The 20,138-nt window shown below is 32.8% G+C and overlaps 1 protein-coding gene across 1 annotated transcript in view; it reads right to left on the reverse strand.

The window, feature by feature from the left end:
- Nucleotides 1-1,481: 1,481 nt before the first annotated feature.
- LOC132547577 (dnaJ homolog subfamily C member 13-like) overlaps nucleotides 1,482-20,138 on the reverse strand; it is a 42,370-nt gene continuing 23,713 nt past the window's right edge. The window contains exons 39-57 of the mRNA XM_060211355.1: nucleotides 19,730-19,846; nucleotides 19,228-19,407; nucleotides 18,020-18,193; nucleotides 17,388-17,501; nucleotides 16,669-16,785; nucleotides 16,274-16,327; nucleotides 15,917-16,043; nucleotides 15,318-15,409; nucleotides 14,760-14,859; nucleotides 14,382-14,456; nucleotides 13,628-13,828; nucleotides 12,336-12,417; nucleotides 11,866-12,082; nucleotides 11,029-11,208; nucleotides 10,394-10,534; nucleotides 9,690-9,830; nucleotides 9,270-9,369; nucleotides 8,111-8,122; nucleotides 1,482-1,728 (exon numbers count right to left, since the gene is read on the reverse strand). Of these exons, the coding sequence (XP_060067338.1) occupies nucleotides 1,631-1,728; nucleotides 8,111-8,122; nucleotides 9,270-9,369; nucleotides 9,690-9,830; nucleotides 10,394-10,534; nucleotides 11,029-11,208; nucleotides 11,866-12,082; nucleotides 12,336-12,417; nucleotides 13,628-13,828; nucleotides 14,382-14,456; nucleotides 14,760-14,859; nucleotides 15,318-15,409; nucleotides 15,917-16,043; nucleotides 16,274-16,327; nucleotides 16,669-16,785; nucleotides 17,388-17,501; nucleotides 18,020-18,193; nucleotides 19,228-19,407; nucleotides 19,730-19,846 (2,322 nt within the window). The 3' untranslated portion in view covers nucleotides 1,482-1,630. The remainder of the gene's footprint in view (nucleotides 1,729-8,110; nucleotides 8,123-9,269; nucleotides 9,370-9,689; nucleotides 9,831-10,393; nucleotides 10,535-11,028; nucleotides 11,209-11,865; nucleotides 12,083-12,335; nucleotides 12,418-13,627; nucleotides 13,829-14,381; nucleotides 14,457-14,759; nucleotides 14,860-15,317; nucleotides 15,410-15,916; nucleotides 16,044-16,273; nucleotides 16,328-16,668; nucleotides 16,786-17,387; nucleotides 17,502-18,019; nucleotides 18,194-19,227; nucleotides 19,408-19,729; nucleotides 19,847-20,138) is intronic.

A 20,138-nucleotide genomic window follows, 5' to 3' on the forward strand; every position in this document is an offset into this window, starting at 1 on the left:
TTATGTGATGGCAAAAACCCTATGTCTTCCCTATACTGTATTTAAGTCAAGGAAAGTTTTAGTAATTAAAACTAGTATACTAATGATGAAAAAGAAAGGAAAATGCAAAAAAAGGTAAAGCAGAACTCTGAGAATGATGCAGGTTTCAATAAATATATTGCAGAAGGACAGCTATGCCTTGATGGCGACTCGTTCAGACAGATGAGTATTTGGCCATTTGTCAATTAAATGAAATTTATTTCACACATTAAATACAGCCCTGAAGACAAATGACAAAAAAAAAAAGAACGGCTGAGCAAATACCAAACAAATAACCTGACAAGAATTGTCATTGTTATATAATAAGGTGAGATTTCAGTTGCTCTTTTTCATGACATGGTACAAACTTACTGAAGAAACAAGATCATAATGCTTTAAGTAGACACCTATTCATACAACAAGCAAAAAACTTAAAATATTTCAATGAATTAAAATCATACTTACCTAAATTTGCATCCATAACATTTAACACAATTAACTTTGTCTACCTCATATATTATCAACTTTTATACTCATACCAATATTTATCCGCTAATAAGCCCATGTCTGGTAATAAGCCCACCACTTTGTTTTGCTCTCCAGTAGCATATTCAACCAATACTATTTCAATGTCCTATATTTAGCCCATCTCCTGACTTTGAGTTAGATCAATGTCTGACTGATGCCAACTCTAAATTGGCTTATTGGTGGATAAACACACTACAATGCTATCACCAACTTTGGTCAATTTTTGCAATTTCAGTATTGCCCTTTCATTTCATATGTTATATTTGCGAATCTAATGCTCACTTTAAACATAACAAATAACCTATAACTTAACCGTTTATTTTAACACATCTTCAATAACAAAACCTCTGAACTGTTAGACTAGTCCTGTGTGGTTTGGTTTTCAGAAATATCACATCACATAAAATACACACACTAATAATAGAATGTAACATATTTCACTTAATACCACTTCTCTTAATGTCATTTTTTGGTTAATATCATGTTTTGTCTCTGTTAAACAATAAGTGATACAAAGTAATATAAATATGTGACATTAAACAGAAATCAGAAAACATCCTTAAAAAGGAATGAAGTTCTGTGAAAATCTTATTTCAGGATAACTGCTTTTAACGAGAACAGTCAATATTTCAATTTAATTTGAAACATGACTTTGAAGAGATTAAAACTTTGAAATTATGAATATTCATTTTTGATCTCTAAAGTTAACAAATCAATATATTTCAACGGAGACATTGTTATTACTAGTAATGAATATTCATGATATCTCAGAAAATTCGGCAATGAATAAAATTCCTTATTCAGAAGGTTAACAAACTAATAAATATTCATTGCATTTCAGATAATATAATGAATATTCATTACATCCAAAATAAACTAATTCATGAATATTCATAAAATAATAACCATTTGAGTCAAATTATAAATATGTTGCTAAATGAACTTAACAGTTCGTGAAATATATAACGATTTTTTTTCACATTATTGTTCTTATCACAAAATATTGCAGATATTTGAATGAGATGAAAAATGTATCACATGATCTAGTATGGCCAATGGAAATATCTGTTTCAGATGAAAAAAATCAATGATCATCTGGTACTTCTAAAGGAGGCGGGGCATCAGGCATGTTGGTTCTTGTTCCTGCTGTGAGGTATCCAGCAACATTTGGGCCAGCTGGACCTGAAAATAAACATCAGAATAAGTTTCAAAGTTCATTAACTGTGCTTATGTTGAAAGAATTCTTTTCATATTTTGCAAAAAATTTGAAAAGCTTATCAAACCATAAAACCGATAATTACTGAATTTAAAACAATGTACACTAGCGATAGACCAGCATCAACGTCCATTTCCAAGTATACCAAATTATTTTCCATTTACGATCTTAATCAATTCCATCATGTAGGTTGGTGCATGGACCCCTTCAGCGAGTCAACAGGGGTTCAGTTCTCTGATCTGATGTGAAAAATCATCATGGGTCACCTCTCTGGCCATGTGGATATTTGTCCAGATACTCTGTTTCTTTCCAGAAAAAGATAACTTGTTTGCTTCCATTTAGGCCAATAAAAGCTAGATTTAATCTAATATAAATGGTTTCACAACAAACATTTTTCAAAACGATGAATAAACAAATCTTTATTCCTAAAACCTAGATTGATGACATGAAGTATTCTACATCAACCAATCTATATCTGGGATAAACATATCACTTTCTTACATATAATTAACATTCAGAAGAACAGCTATACTAATAAGCTTAAGAACAAGATCCCAACTTATAGTATATATACACTATAGAAAACAGAGATGGATAAAAGGAAGGATATAAATATTTCCTAAATTCTACAGTGTGGATTGAATAACTCTAAATCTTACAGAGAAAATTGACTATAGAGAAAGATATAAATATTTCCTAAATTCTATAGTGTGGATTGAATAACTCTAAATTTTACAGAGAAAATTGACTATAGAGAAAGATATAAATATTTCCTAAATTCTATAGTGTGGATTGAATAACTCTAAATTTTACAGAGAAAATAGACTATAGAGAAAGATATAAATATTTCCTAAATTCTATAGTGTGGATTGAATAACTCTAAATCTTACAGAGAAAATAGACTATAGAGAAAGATATAAATATTTCCTAAATTCTATAGTGTGGATTGAATAACTCTAAATTTTACAGAGAAAATAGACTATAGAGAAAGATATAAATATTTCCTAAATTCTATAGTGTGGATTGAATAACTCTAAATTTTACAGAGAAAATAGACTATAGAGAAGGTTTTCTTGAATTTTATAGTGTGGATTAAATAACTTTTAATCTTATATAGAAAATGGCTATAACTAATAGTGCAATAAGCAAAATCACACTTCTTTATTATTTTGATCAAACATTTTGTCGAATGTATTGCATAAATAAAATCATTTCAGTGTCAAAATTCTGAAATGCAACAATGTGTTAATCTACTTTTTTTTTTTAAAGGGTGGGGGGGAATATAATAATGAATTCATAATTCATGGATTATCTGGACAGAAAAAAAATGTGAAAATTATACAATCCAATCACAAACCTAACGATAAAGACTCCTAAACATCTAGCATGTTTTAATTGTAGACAAGGAATTGTCTATATGTTTTGACGACTAGATGGTCGTCATCAGGACAAGTTTAAATACATGATTTTAAAGTAAGCTTTTGCCTTAGACTTTTATTGAAGTATTCAACAAGTGAATATTTCTTGCATGCCCTACAGTGATTATAAAAAATACCTTTAGATCAAGCTAAAATGATATCTCTGCTGGGTATCTCAAGAATCTTCTGGTAAGTAAGCTCTCGGTAAAAAGCCTGATACAAGTCTTTGGTGTGAAAACCATTTTCCTATGATTAATGGTTTCATTATAATTAATGTAAAAGCTATGCCAAGCAAGCACTCAAAAGCAAGAAAACTCTGTTCAAGTTTTGATGGCTAGAGAGAAAAATAATATTATATTTTTGGAAGCTAGTTTTCTCATTATATTATGTGACCTTGACATTTACATTTGAAGAGATTTAGAATGAAAGACTCATAGTAGTCTTTATTCATATCAAGAAATTTAATTTAAGTCAGAACATTACCACAATCAGCTGCAAAAATTGGAAGCTAAAGACTATTTTTTTCCTAAGATCAATTTTACTCAAGGAATTGTAACTGTAAAGACCTTCAACAAAGTAAGACAGTATCATTGTTGTACATAAGTCGTTTACTTAGAAATCAATTCTAGAGACAATCTCTAATCAAAGTCAGATAGTTTATTTAAGCCAAAAAACCAGTAGAGAACACTTAGTCAGGAGGTGTTTGTAAGAAATATAAACATCATTATTTTATGCTTTGTATTATGCAATGGATTTGCCGGTGTCCAATGTGACCTGTGACCTTTGACCTTGACCGATGACCACCTTAATTTGATCAGGAAAAGAATTTGACGTAATGATACTACAGGGTAAATCTGAACCAAATTTGTTGAGAGGTTTGTTAAATATGAAACTGTTTTGTAACGGGATATGACGGCACAACAGTGAGTAAAGGGTAGATATTGGTAATATATACACCAACATTAAAATTCAAAGGCATAGAGAAAATGTTTATTTAAATTTTTGTACTATAATAATTTCACTTCAGAATAGTTCTGAAACATATAACTAGCTTCTGTACAAAGCACAATTACAAAATTTTCATCTGGTTGATATTGGCATCTAAAGTAGCAATCCGCCAGCATGCTTGTACAGGTTCCCAGGCACCGGGAGGATTCACAAATGAATTTTAAAGAAGACATCAGCAAACAGAATGTAACCATCACCACTGTTTATGCTGAATATAACTAAATCCATGCACATCACCAACAGCCAAGTGTGATCACATAGCCAGTGCACTTATATAAATCAAATCACAATCAATTCTATAATTTTGAATTAATTTTCAAATTTATGTTTTAATTGTCTAACCTGGGTCATTGATAGACAAACAAACTACATGATATCTTTTATATTGATTCATGTAATAGAAAGACAATTCAATATTCAATTTGAGTTTGAAAAAAAAGACAAGAAAATATCTAGGACATGAATGCCTCTGCTATTTTATCATGTATATTAGGAAAACAAACTCATCTAGGGTATTCTCATTTTTGACATAAGCATGAATTTTTATCGAAGTCCCTTTAGAATCAAGGTCATTTGTCACTGAATTGCTTCATGATTTTTATGAAAAGCAAAAGTAACCTTGACACCCTGAATCTCTCATTGGCATTGTGTTGAAATTTTTTTGCATCAAGTTTGATCAAAATCTTTTATAAAATAACAACCAATGTAGATACTATATCCCCTTTAGAAAAAGGTAATAATGACAGATTTAATAATAAGAATCTTTCTACCTACTTTTCAATAGATATATACACAAATTGATACAACAATAAAACTACAATTTGTTTTCATGTCCTTCCCAACTTTATCAATAAAACAATGGGTACCCTAATGTCGAATTTAAGTATTTCTAGAAATTCTAGGAGTCCCATCAATATTCTGTGAGTACAGGACTTGCGACATGTATGTAGATTTATCACAGGTTTATACACAATTCAGCTTCCTGACAACGGGTAGTGACAGTGTCTAGCCAGGTATTGAGGAATAGTGGCTCGCTCTTCTGTATCAGGAGGTTTGATTCTATCTATCTTTTGTCAGAGAATTACACCAATAAGTAGACAACTTGACCAACAAAGCTTCCTGGCAACGGGTAGTGACAGTGTCTAGCCAGGTATTGAGGAATAGTGGCTCGCTCTTCTGTATCAGGAGGTTTGATTCTATCTATCTTTTGTCAGAGAATTACACCAATAAGTAGACAACTTGACCAACAAAGCTTCCTGGCAACGGGTAGTGACAGTGTCTAGCCAGGTATTGAGGAATAGTGGCTCGCTCTTCTGTATCAGGAGGTTTGATTCTATCTATCTTTTGTCAGAGAATTACACCAATAAGTAGACAACTTGACCAACAAAGCTTCCTGGCAACGGGTAGTGACACTGTCCAGTCAGGTATCAAGGAATAGTGACTCACTCCTCTGTATTAGGAGGTTTGATTCAGAAACTAGGAACCATTTGCCTCAGAGGTAGAATGATTGTTATATTTACAGACCTAAGGACACAAAGAAAGTAATAAAACCATTGACATCAACTCAAAAGGTATCAGTTGTTTAACATAACATATCACCTAGTGTTAAAGAAAGAAACAAAAACGCTGCAAAATTAAGTTTCCAACCATGAAATATTACATACTCTCAGTTTCAGAGAAAGAGTATAAAATTTTGTGTATGCTTTGATCCCTCCCTAGGGCAGTTTGTATTTCTTAGGTGAAGATCTGAAATGGGTGCTTTGATCCCTCCCTAGGGCAGTTTGTATTTCTCAGGAAAAGATCTGAGGTGTGTGATTTGATCCCTACCTGGGGACATTTGTGTTTTTTAGGTAAAGATCTGAGGTGTGTGGTCTGATCCCTACTGTAGTTGTTTGTAATTCTCAGGAAACTGAGATCACCAACAATTGTGTGCTAACCCATGGTAAAACACTTTACCCAAATGCATTTGATTGAATATGATGTGCCTTCAGCATAGCCTTCAATGAGACAATCTCCAGCTACTATAATGAAATCCTCCATCAAAATGGCCCTGGCTGCTCAGAGGGCAATACATCCAATAAGAAATGACACACTCCCTGCCTATTGTTTAATGAATGATAATTTATACACATATCTTCCTTGAATGAATTGAACTGTTTGCACTACAAGTCAGAATTCCAGATTATTAAACGACCTCAACCTGAATCATATTCTGATTCATCAGACATACATTCAAAGATTAGATGAGATTTTCAAGATTACGATGAAAATTGAACAAAATGTTGTCAAAAAAAAGGAAGCACTAAAAATAATTTTAATCTTTTGAAGATGATAATATCATTGAAAGCAAAGCTGTAAAATTATGAAGTCAGATTGGTGAAAATTAATAATTTAGTCTTTAGACAAAATACTGTGAATCAATGGAAAAGACTTGTACCAAAATACACAGAAAACAACCAAAAGTAGGAGGTGAGAACATCTGTATAACTAGTGACTATAGTGTAATATCCTTACTAAATTTGATCTCCCAGGAAAGAAACCAAAAGTAGGAGGTGAGAACATCTGTTTAAACTAGTGACTATAGTGTAATATCCTTACTAAATTTGATCTCCTAAGAAAGAAACACTCAAAGTAATAGAAACCTTAGTTTCCTATATTACAGGTATGTATATTACTTTGTCTGCTATATTACAGGTATGTATATTACTTTGTCTGCTATATTACAGGTATGTATATTACTTTGTCTGCTATATTACAGGTATGTATATTACTTTGTCTGCTATATTACAGGTATGTATATTACTTTGTCTGCTATATTACAGGTATGTATATTACTTTGTCTGCTATATTACAGGTATGTATATTACTTTGTCTGCTATATTACAGGTATGTATATTACTTTGTCTGCTATATTACAGGTATGTATATTACTTTGTCTGCTATATTACAGGTATGTATATTACTTTGTCTGCTATATTACAGGTATGTATATTACTTTGTCTGCTATATTACAGGTATGTATATTACTTTGTCTGCTATATTACAGGTATGTATATTACTTTGTCTGCTATATTACAGGTATGTATATTACTTTGTCTGCTATATTACAGGTATGTATATTACTTTGCTATATTACAGGTATGTATATTACTTTGTCTGCTATATTACAGGTATGTATATTACTTTGTCTGCTATATTACAGGTATGTATATTACTTGGTCTGCTATATTACAGGTATGTATATTACTTTGCTATATTACAGGTATGTATATTACTTTGTCTGCTATATTACAGCTATGTATATTACTTTGTCTGCTATATTACAGGTATGTATGGTGTTGAAGTATTTGTATTGTTAGTGTCAACATTTTCCTGTTGGCATCTCATGTGAATCTTACAATGAATAGTCTTGTGATGTGGAATGAGACGTATCAAAATGGCATTTATTGCCACATAAATGCACTTACAAAGGTAGTGTTTATATATAGGGAATAACAAAGAAATATCTTACAGAAATGATAATTCCATTTTCAAAAGTTTTCCGTAGCAGTGAAATGTTTTGGCAGAAATGATAATTCATTCTCTAAAGTTTTCTATAACAGTAAAAAATATTTAACAAGAAAGATAATCCCATCCTCCAAAATTTTCCTTAACAGTGAAAATATTTTTACAGAAATGATAATCCCATCTGCCAAATGTTTCCTAACTTACTGAGCAGGAAGTAACAAGGTGTAATAAAAAGCATTCACAACACATTCATTAATAGTTAGAGAGTATTAACTTGACATGAAACGTCAACTGTTAGTGAGTCAAAAGGTAAGACAGGGTCTGATTCTGGTTAATACTGTTATACATATATGGTCATTCACATGCAGATGACAAGACACTAGGCCCAAATATGGCAGGCAATATAGCTATTTACCTGAGGCCTTATCTACGAGAAATAAAATCATCCAAAAATATCAATTAATTACTGATCAAATAATTTTAAAATACAATCTGTGGTTAAGTTTCATTTAAATTTTTTCATTTTAATTCCATCATAAATGCTTTTTTGGTGTTAGTGATTTCTGACAAGAAAAAGAGAAATAAAGAGACTTTGTTTAGTATGGATATCATTTCCAGCAAGACACCCTTATGATCATGCATTTTTATGTTTAGATTATATCTCGAGAGATGTTTACATATCGAGGTCAAACAGAATATCATACGATGATATTGAATATTGAACTGTTGAGTACTTGTACATATAATTCAGACTTTAGGGATAAGGGTAAAGCATGCTATGTTGAGTACTTATATACTAAATACTAATGTAAAAAATCTTCTGTAACACTGACGTTTGTTCTGTCAACTCTTAATATCATACAATGCCACAGAGTTGGTGAATGTTTTGAGAACTTGGAGAAAAAAGTGTTGGTGTAAGTTTACTATGAACAAATATGAGCCTTAGTTTTTGATATCCCATATGTAAGTCAAACAGAATACCAAGACATTCCACAGTCACAGTGATTTTCAATTAGCAAAGGGCAATAACTCTGTAAATCAGACCTTATTTTTATATATATATATACAGCACTCTGGCCACTTAAGAAGGACCAGCAAGCAACATTTACTAATCATAAATGGCAACTTAGTTTCACATTGAAGAGTTACACACACACTCACTGATGACAGATGGAAATTGAGAGAGTGGAATCCACAGCTCTCTCTTGTAGTTCTAGACTAGCACTAATTGTTTCTTAGTGGAAAAATTACATTATTAGATAAATTCTATATAACATTTTTGCCAGTCTTTATCATCATATCATCATATAACTTTCATAGTTTCGACCAATCAGAGCAGTGCTTTCCAGTCACTGCATTGAAATGAAGGATGAACAAGTTGATTTTTTATCCAATAATTCCTGTATACATTTTGGAATTTCTCTAAATTGTGGTAGTAAGTGGGGAAAAGCCTCAACATTATGGGTCACTTCTTTGTTTCTATGAAACATAAAACACAGAGCAAACACATCACCTGCTTTTTTGTTGATTGGGGAAAGCACTGATTACATCTGCAAATGTAAACCTCAACTTACCCGTTAAGTAGCCAGCGATTGGAGTGTCTGATATAAAGAGATCGTGTTTCTGGTCCCGATATTCTTTCCAGATGGGTGACTTATCCAAAATCCCTGTTATCTATAAACAGATAATTATAGCATACTATATCACACCATATTTTCAAGGCTACAATTAAGTTTATAATCAACAAATCAGTGGATACAACTGAGACAAGGCAAGATCTCACAACAAACTGTAACATCAAAAATTCAACAAAGGGCCATAACTCTACCTATTCCTAAATGAACTCTTTTAAAGTTTATTTTTGATTGGATTCTATTTTTTACCACCAGAGATGTTCAACAGACAACTAAGTTCCTAACAGTCCTGTGATCTTGGCATTTACATGACCTTGATCTCTGGCATGACCTTGACATATGGTATCGTTATGACCTTACCTGTTCCCCGTAGATGAGACTACGTTGCATGGCCTTGAGGGCTTTGACAATCTGAGCCTTTGTTGATGATGGATTATCTAGCAGTTCTAGACCAGCGTCCAATAACTTCAGAAGGAATGGGACAATATCAGCTTTTACAGCCTGTAAATAAATAAATACATATATATCTTAGAAGGAAAGGAACAAAATCAGCTTTTACTGCCTGTAAATAAATAAATACATATATATATCTTAGAAGGAATGGGACAAAATCAGCTTTTACAGCCTGTAAATAAATAAATACATATATATATATCTTAGAAGGAATGGGACAAAAATCAGCTTTTACAGCCTGTAAATAAATAAATACATATATATATATCTTAGAAGGAATGGGACAAAAATCAGCTTTTACAGCCTGTAAATAAATAAATACATATATATCTTAGAAGGAATGGGACAATATCAGCTTTTACAGCCTGTAAATAAATAAATATGTTTATCTTGACATCCTGTAAAATAACAATTAACAAATAACATTGTCCATTGTAAATGATTTTGGTTGAAAATCAGGACCTATGAAAAGGAGGCTAGACATGAATAAGCTTATAAATAACACTTATTTAGAAGTTAATAACGTTGCAAATGTTTAACAAAAGCTAAAGCCAAAATAAAAAGCTGAGCTGATAATCAATACTTCAAATTAACTTTTAATTAATCTTTACCTGCGAGACAAGTTCTTCCTCCCCTTTATCAAACAACTTAGCCAGAGTTTCTGCTGCCAGTGCGATCTGATCACGACGTGCCTTCATAGCTACCTTAATAGGGCCGATACATTCCGTCTGAGCCATGCTGCGTATACATATCTACCGGGTAAAAGAGAGACTTTTATCACTAAATAATGCTGTGAAAGATCCATGTAGGTTTCATTATAATATTTTAACATCATTATCAACCTAACAAGAATTCAGCAGTATTCCATGTCTAACTGACCTCACATTGACCTATAAGATGGCTGATATAGTGTACAAAATCACAAATAGTTCCTTGAATGTAATCTTCCTGAATGAGAAAAAAGTCTGTTTCACAAGTTAAATATAACTTCATTTATTTATAAAATTTCATGTCAATATTTACCAAATATAGATATTTTTGATGTTCTATTCAATATCCATCCCTAATTTCTTTTCCCCACCCCTACCCCCATGCTATAATACTTTCAAAAAACTTATCTGAAAGCAATCTATTAATGTTGAGTGTGATGCTGATGCTGACAACAACAAAAAAAAACAAAACTTTTGACTGCCTACACCTTTGCCATGGCAAATCAAACCCTGTAGTTCAAAGGGCAAAAACTGACCTCATTGTTGGCTAGTTGGTGTGCCACTTGAATGGCGGCCTTTGGTATGGCGTTGTTGCGGTGAGACATGGCCTGGAACACCTTTGGGATATAGCCAAGCTGTGGTACCTGGTCTAGCAGTGAGGATTGAGAGGAGAAGAGACACACCACAGCTGTCGTTACAGTCTCTAGTACCTCGCCCTGGGAAAAACACAAAGGTAATGACAGATTTACAATAAATTAGTCAGTTATTTCACCAGCTGCTTTCAATTTTACAAACAAGACAAGTGAGACATAGCACATCCAGCTAAACAAACTACATCAACAACATTAATCAATAAAGGAGGTCCGCGGTGAAACTGTGACATGGATTCTTACTTTGTCAAGAAACTGAAGGTGACCATATGCTCCTACTCACATCTGATCAGACAAATGAACCCTGACCACCTCGGTGAAATGAGTGTTACCACCATACCACCTGGCCCCTTATCCATCAACAGTCTTATATACAACTGGTACAAGCTTTTCTCATACTAAACCTTTGTATAAGGTATGATCAGACTGAATTATGAAATGATGTATCCAGAGAGATGACACTAATTTGTTAATCATTTTCTAAAAAACAGTAACTCTGTGTAAGTGATCTTAATAGATTTTTTTTATATTATCTTAATTATCAACAACAATAAATGATTTCCAGCTAAATTGTGACCTTAACCAGAGAATTCTGAATTATTAAAACAAACTGTATTCACACATCTGAATTAGTTAAAAGTGTCAACATTAACTTAGGTCAACAAAAAAGAAGGATGTGTAACACTTTGGCTACATGTAGTGGAAACATGTGCATGTACTTACATCCGGAGCCTGCATGTTGACAAGTTGTGTCCATTTCTCCATCAGCTCTGTTAGGAACTCTTTAGGTTTCCGAAGGACCCAGCCAGGATTGGAAATGAATATCCGAAGGAACACACCTCCAACAGTTAACTCCCCTTCTACATCAGTGTACACGACAGCAAAGTCTTCTCTCAAACTCCATCTGGTGTCAGGGTTGTCCCGCTGTGCCTTGTAATGGCTAGTAAACAAAACAGACCGCAATTTTCAAATGGACTGCTCAAACCTGATCATAACTGAATATTTCTTGACAGTTTCTTTAAAAAAAAAACTTTTGCTTGGAAACTTTGTATGGACCACACATCTCCAAATAGCACTTATATATTATCTTGTCAACAAACTAGTCAAATCACTCATGATGCCAAGTTGTAAAAGTTAAATAAACCTTTCAGAACAAATTTCTCTACTAGAAAACATTTATTGTAACAAATTACCTGTCCTTCAGTTTCCGGACTACATCTGACACTTTCTCTCGTGAATCATCATTCCAAATTAACTCTGGATTCTCATGTGTACCTAGAAAAAAGGATCAGAATTATTAACACAATGACGTAATAAATAATATGTATCCTGTAAGTTTCAAAGGGGCGGGGCTGATATTGTCTCAAACTCAAAGAAGGAGATGAGATTATTATTAGACAATTACAAACTTCAGATGTGGGTTGGTTTATCACAAGCCACAGGCTTACTGGCAGATCACAGTCTTATTACTTTAAACCTACCATCAATGTCATGTATATGTGTATAACTATAGTTCTCAGGGAAAAGATCAAACAAAACAGTATACATAAGACATTAATTGCCCTGCTAACTTCAAGTTAGTATCAATGTCTGCAAATTTCTGTATAGAGTTACTAAGTAATTTTTTCCTGAGAACCCAAAAATGCGAAGTCATCCAATGTATTGCTGTAAAAAAAAAAACAAGAGATCCCAGAGGGATCTTGGCGCCCACCATTTGAGGATCTGTTGTAAGTTCTTGATGATTTGTTTATTTTTTTTTGTGTGTTACAGGTGTTGTAAATGTTCATGAACTGGTCTTCATTGAATGTACTCAATGATGGCACATGATATTTTTATTAAGCACCTATTAGCAAATATCATTTGAAAAAGATCCCAAAGTATTATTAGATAGCAGTCAGTTACAGGTGGATAATGGACAATATGCTTGTGCTGTATTACTGTCGACATCCAAGATGGCTGCCTGTGGGCCACCTTGATTTCAAATCAGTCCAAAAAAGGTACAATGCACAACTAGGGACCAAGGGGAACCTGCATATGAAATTTGGAAAGATCCATCCAGTACTTTCCAAGAAATGTAACAATATTTTACATCCAAAATCCAAGATGGCCACCTGTCAGCCATCTTGTATTCGAATCAGTCCAAAAAAGGTACAGTGCACAACTAGGGACCAAGGGGAACCTGCATATGAAATTTGAGAAAGATCCATCCAGTACTTTTCCAGAAATAGCGGTAACAAGAATTGTTTATGGACGGACGGACGATGGACCACGGACGCAGGGCGATTTGAATAACCCACCATCTATTTGAATAGATGGTGGGCTAAAAAACCCTACAGAAACGAAGTGACTAAGAGTAATGACTTGGAGTTAGTTGGTACACAATGAGGTAAAAATTTGAGAATCTATATGCCCCACATCAAACAGCCGCAGAGTAAAAATACAGTAATTTCATGACCACATTAGATGACGAGTCTTACAAGTTTACCTTCAAACATATGCACACTTGCTTCTGGTGAATCTCGCATGGCATCCATGAATATTGGAGGGAGGAACTTGGCGAGGGTGATCCGAAGTTTTGGTCCTACTAATTTGTCTGACAGCATTTTAGCGATCAACTCTGCGGTCTTTTCTCGCACGTTTGGGTTGGTGGCATTACAGAACAGGTCCAATAGGTATACTGGTATACCTGTAAGTCATATCATTTTTATCAAATTTTATTCAAGGATTTTAAGGATATATGATACAGCTTTCATTTACGCATTTTCATTCGAAAGAGTTCTATGCTAAACATATTCCAAAATATATTCATTTGTTTTACTAAGTTGCTTTGTGATATAATGGAATATACACACATATGTAAACATGACTTGAACTTTGGTTTAAATATATTTCAGACATAAAAAATTAAGTCAACGTCAGTAGAAAATATATAACAAGAAATCTTCAAGCAACTGAAGTTTTACTGATAAAATCATTATAACAGGCATACTAGTGTTATTTCATCGCTATCATCAACTTTGCTGATTATATGGTGTGTGAGAGATGTGAGTGGCACATGTTGTTAAAAATGTGATTTTTTTTTCTTCAATCAAAGAGAAGTACTGAGTAATGATATCTGTTTTAATAAGTTCTTAACAAATTACATTTGTTTGACAGAGGAGTTATCATAGCAGCAAACATTTCATACGTTGAACCATTGCTGGAAGTGATTTATTAAATCTCACATATTTAATACTTACCCTTGCCTAGAGCTTCTTTAACGATCTTTGTACTGGACATTAGAGCAAACAGACTTTCCAGTGTCAGTAGTCGACCTATCATGATAAACAAAAAATGTCTAACATTTACCCTAGCTATGTGATCTAAGATTCACCTTAAGCTTTATAAATATCTAGTATTTCATCCACAAAGATGGACACCCATAAACATTTATCATCTCTCCCTCTTCCTTTCTTCCCTTATCAGGTAAATGTGACATTAATAGGCAGTCATAACCCTTGTGACATTCATTTCAACAATGTAATACACGCTATTTGACATACCAGATGACATTTGACCTTACAACTACTCCGACCCTGGACCAGAGCTGTCACAACAACCAAACACAGGAGACTTACATGTGGGTAGACTCTGGATAGCCAGCAGTAGATAGGACAGTACTTCTGAGGCAGCGATATCATTGACACATTCTTGGTTCGAAGTCACACAGCTGACAACCTATGAAAAATATTTGTTCCACATTGCATTAAATCAACGAAAAAATGAGTATCAGAGAAACTGATGAATGCTCCCCCAAAATGACTTTATTGGACACAAAATTTCATCAAATGTCAATAATTCTGTAATTAAGAAGTTGCAGACCCTGAATTTTGTAAACCGTACATCCTCTTCATATGACAAAAGTATATACAAAGTTTCAATAACTCCTAAATTATGCAAAAAAAAATTATGGTTCTTGTACACTGCACTTCTGTTTATCAAGATCCATCTTATACCTAGTTATCATCAGGAGAAAAGATTTTGATATGTAAAATCAGGGCCCAGTTTAAACTTTGATACCCTATATTTAACAAAATCGATACCTCGTTTTCATCAGGAGAGAAGATAAGTTACTATCTAACATAAAGGTACCTCATTTTCATACTAATGACCCAATAGTTATTATTCTTACTTACCTCGAGAGCAAACTGTTGAAGTTTGGCACAATCATCAAGTCTTAGGAGACAAAAGAGGAGTTTAAAATGTCCTATACACTGGATTTCTACACCTGTACAAACAAGAGAACCAAATATTACATATAATAGCATAACAGAACATATTGTCTGAGAACAATGTGGCTTTCCTCCAGATACCTGAATCATTTGTCATAAAAGAAAGAGAAATCAACAATACTTATTTAAAACATATACCAAGAGACTTTTGACATGGTACTTGGATTATTTTTTAATATCATGCCTTAAGTATTTTTTATGACAAATATTAACTTTCAATGACAATCATTGATCACTTTTTTTTACCATTCCTTTAGTATTCCGGATGTCAAACCTTAAAGGTTTTTTTAACCTAGATGAACTTTTTCATACTATAGGCCTACCTTAACTTTTGTAATGACAAACTCAAATTTTTAATGTCTTACCTGGATAATTTTTGATGACCCACCTGGATTATTTTTAATGTCTTACCTAGATAATTTTTGATGACCTACCTAGATAATTTTTGATGACCTACCTAAATAATTTCTGATGACCTACCTACATTATTTTTGATGACCTACCTGGATTATTTTTGATGACGTTACGAAGACCTTCTAATGCCATCTCTACATGTGACAGGCGATCATTCTGTTTGTTCTGACTAGAGTTTTGGCTCTGTTGTTGGAGCATCATGAGGGAATGTAAGTACTGCAACAGATTCAATACATTAATTATATATATATATAAATACATTAATTATATATATACATAAATACATTAATTATATGTATGGATAAAAATTGTTATTGTATGTATAGATAAATACATTTATTGTACATAAAGATAAATACAGTAATTGTATGTATTGATAAACACAGTAATTGTAAGAAACATTATGTTAACATTAAGAAATAAAACATTACAATTTTTTTATTTACCTGTGCTTGGGATCCTAAAAAGTCTAAAAGGTCGATCGTAAACCCTTTTGGATTCTGAAACCAACAACAAAAGTTTGATAATGAAATAATCATATTTTCAGGGCAAAGTTTTACTTACATTCAAACTTAATAAGTTCACTTGGTTTTTTTTTTAGAAAATCAAATTTCTTTACAGATTTTTTTTTTCTTCTTTAACATAGTCAGAATGACAAAAACAGAAAGAATGCATTGAGATTTAATACCTATATTGTAATAGGGGGAAAAATTACACACAAATGAATCTCAAAATTTCTCTGACAGTGTTAATTAACTCTCCATAGGATTCCAATGTTTAACACACTTTATACCATCAGATGAAAGTCACAGCGATGGTAAAGAACAGTTATCTAACTTACATCTAACTGGAAGGTTGGCTGCTCATTGTAGATTCGCACAAATATTTCTCCGACAATTAATTCTTTGGCATGGATATCGAAAACGAAAGTAGATCCATAATCTGGATCAATTTCTCCCTGTAAAATAAAAACCTCAAACGTGTCACTCTATTAACTAAATATATATATACTGACCTCAAATGTGTCACTCTATTAACTAAATATATATATTGACCTCAAACGTGTCACTCTATTAACTAAATATATATATTGACCTCAAACGTGTCACTCTGTTAACTAAATATATATATTGACCTCAAACGTGTCACTCTATTAACTAAATATATATATTGACCTCAAACGTGTCACTCTGTTAACTAAATATATATATTGACCTCAAACGTATCACTCTGTTAACTAAATATATATATTGACCTCAAACATATCACTCTATTAACTAAATATATATATTGACCTCAAATGTATCACTCTATTAACTAAATATATGTATTAATCATTCTTTATTTGCTGACAACTCACTCGAAGTATTCCCCAAACATTTTTTCCAAACTATTAAAAGACTGGAGTTTCCACTTCAAATATTTTTCAATTACGAATGAGACCTGAATAGTGTTACCTTTAACGATTTGATCTTTCAGGAAGATTTGTGTAGAAATAATAAAAAAAAAAAAAAAATTTCATTACTGTTGTGATTAGAATGTAAATAGCACAGTACATACTGTTCTGACAATTCTCTGTTGCTGGTCAGTCAGGTATTCGTTCAGCTGAGCTCGTGTAGCATTGTCCCAAATCAGATATGGATTCTCTGTGTTACTGTTCAGGATTTTCAACAACTGAAAAATCACCATAATGTTATAATTTTATTGTGTGTTGACTTGTCTGTCCAACCAGCATGTACCTAAGTCACACTGTGCAATGTATCCATCATTCAAATCAATGTATTATTTACCTGCATATTTCAAAATCCTTTTTTTTTTTTTTTAATTTTTCAGTCAAAATTGTGTTTTGTACTTTGCTTTACAAAATAAAAAAACATCTAGATATGAAATTAAATCTCAAATCCTCAATATTTCATAATTCATGTAAATTAAGGGAGTAAGACCATTGATTAAATTTCTAATACTTATAAAAAATTTGAAAGTTATATAACTGACCACTGAAAACAAAGGTAGATTTTTTCTCTTTATCATAGCAAATCAGACACTTATTTTATTGCCTAACTTACATGGGATGAAATATTGTAAGACAATGATAAATCTTTACAAAAGTATGAACTGAATATCTCTGTGTTTCCTTTACCAGAGCAAATAAATGTAAATACAGAAACAGGTTAGACTGAATGAAAACTTACCTCTGACGGATTTTCATTGGCCAGTTTGCGTGCCAAAAATGGCGTCAGCAGAGCAGATAGTGATTTCTTGACAGGGACGTTTTCTGGCGTTGAGAGATCTGTACTCTCGGGCAGGTATCCGCCGAGACGAGAACAAGCTCGAATACAGAGACGGGCAAGCTGGTTAGCTACCTCCTGTTAATCGGTAAGTCATTCATGATGAGTTGGATATCAACAATTGATTTCAGAGCAATGGAAAATATTTGTATAGCATATTGATTCTTTTGATTGTGTAAATTATTCAGACCAATTAAACAGGAAGAAATCAAATGTAAGGCCAGAGTAGTTGGTGACAAAATATTTAGTTTGAAGAATGACAGCAAAAGATAAAGTAATGAAAAAAGTAAAATTGGTGACCTTTGTATGTATATAACGTGGTAATAATACTTTATCTCCTAAAAGTTGGTCTGGTTACTAAAGTTTTACTATCTCATCACATTTTTTCCATCTTGGGGTTCATAAAATTATACCACATCCTAGTGATGGGAATCGGAACGGAAATTTACAATCGATTATCGGAAGGAGTACTATGAACGATTAATCAATCAATCGGAATAGAATCTATCCTCACTACTTTTGGTACAGCTCATTTTGACAACATGCTCTTACGCCATATTTTCATACTTATGTTTAGAAATTAAAATCTAAAGTTTTCTTGATTTATGAATATACTTTCCTTTTCTAAAAACAAATGAAATCCAAATTTTAATTTACTAGTGTAGATTCACGTCAGTTTTTTTTACTATAAATACTGAATGAAAACTACAAAACGTATGCCACATACTGGTTGCTTCTAGTACTGATACACTAGGCCCCATACACTATGTTGGTTTGGTACGTCCCCGTCCTGGACCGGGAGGTTGTTAACCATTTTTTTTCTCGATTAATCGAGCTTACAAAGACTTAGCTGAGCGCTTGATTTTTGGTTGTAGTCGAGCGATTTTCGACTTTTTACTACTATCGGAACTCTACTACCACATCCAAAAAGACTTCTGATTTTATACACTCATACACTGTGTATCTCGGTGTCAATGCGCTGCAAATGGCCATTTGTCTGATGACGATGACAGTGTAGACATTGAAACATCACTCATGATTTTCTATCAATTTGAGAGATAATATCTATTTAATATATATTACCAATCTGAAATAGATACCCTAGAACTTACCTGTTGATTGGATTCATCACTCTTCTCTACACCTCCCTCCTCCAGAGTGTAATCATAATTGAACAGGTACAATAGGAGATGCCATAAGATGCCTGACTGAAACAGGTTGGTTTGGAGCCAGAAGTCCACAGCAAAGGCACTGATACACTGTGCTATCACAGAACACAGCTGAGGAAGGTTCTATACACACAAAAAAAAAACACACTCAATATATACATTTAGAAAACTCTTCAAAGCACTGAACAGATTTGATGCAACTAGAAAATATCAACAATGTAGGAAAACCTCTGAACTGACTTTCTAAAAGTAGGGTAACATCAAAACAGTTTGATCTCATTGGAACCGACTCAAAACAAAAAACATAATCTTCAACGAATTCTTGAATTATGATAATTGCTTTGTTTGTGCAATGTTTTAAAGATATAAAAAGGTCAAATTTTAATATAATAGGCTTAGGAATAGCCAACAATCTTTTGGTTAGCTCTGTTAACATAGGTCTTACCTTAAAATAAAGTATTCTACAGATATCTTTGATAATGGCTGGAATCTCCTGGATTTTCTCCCGACATCCTTCAAATTGTGATGCTACTGCGTAGCACTTGACAACATGAATACATACCTACAAGTATTACAATACCACTATAGTACTTATTTTCATTCAAGGACAAACTAAAGGAAGACACAGATAGCAGACAATAATAAGCTGGGGACTGTTTGTATATAAACCTCCTTTCAATTTCTCATTGATGATCTTACAAGGGGGGAGAGGAGTGCTTATTTACAGTGAAATACAGCATGCATGTATCATATGTAAATATGATTGGGATAACAACACATGATTTTATTACAAACTGAGTGATAAGTCCATGTTTATTTGAGTTTAAGAATTAAGTTTGTGCACTCACTCACAA

The sequence above is a fragment of the Ylistrum balloti genome, unplaced genomic scaffold (genome assembly GCF_031769215.1).
Source record: "Ylistrum balloti isolate Yb309-2 unplaced genomic scaffold, AGI_CSIRO_Ybal_v1 Utg369962, whole genome shotgun sequence".
NCBI classification, from domain to species: Eukaryota; Metazoa; Mollusca; class Bivalvia; order Pectinida; family Pectinidae; genus Ylistrum; species Ylistrum balloti.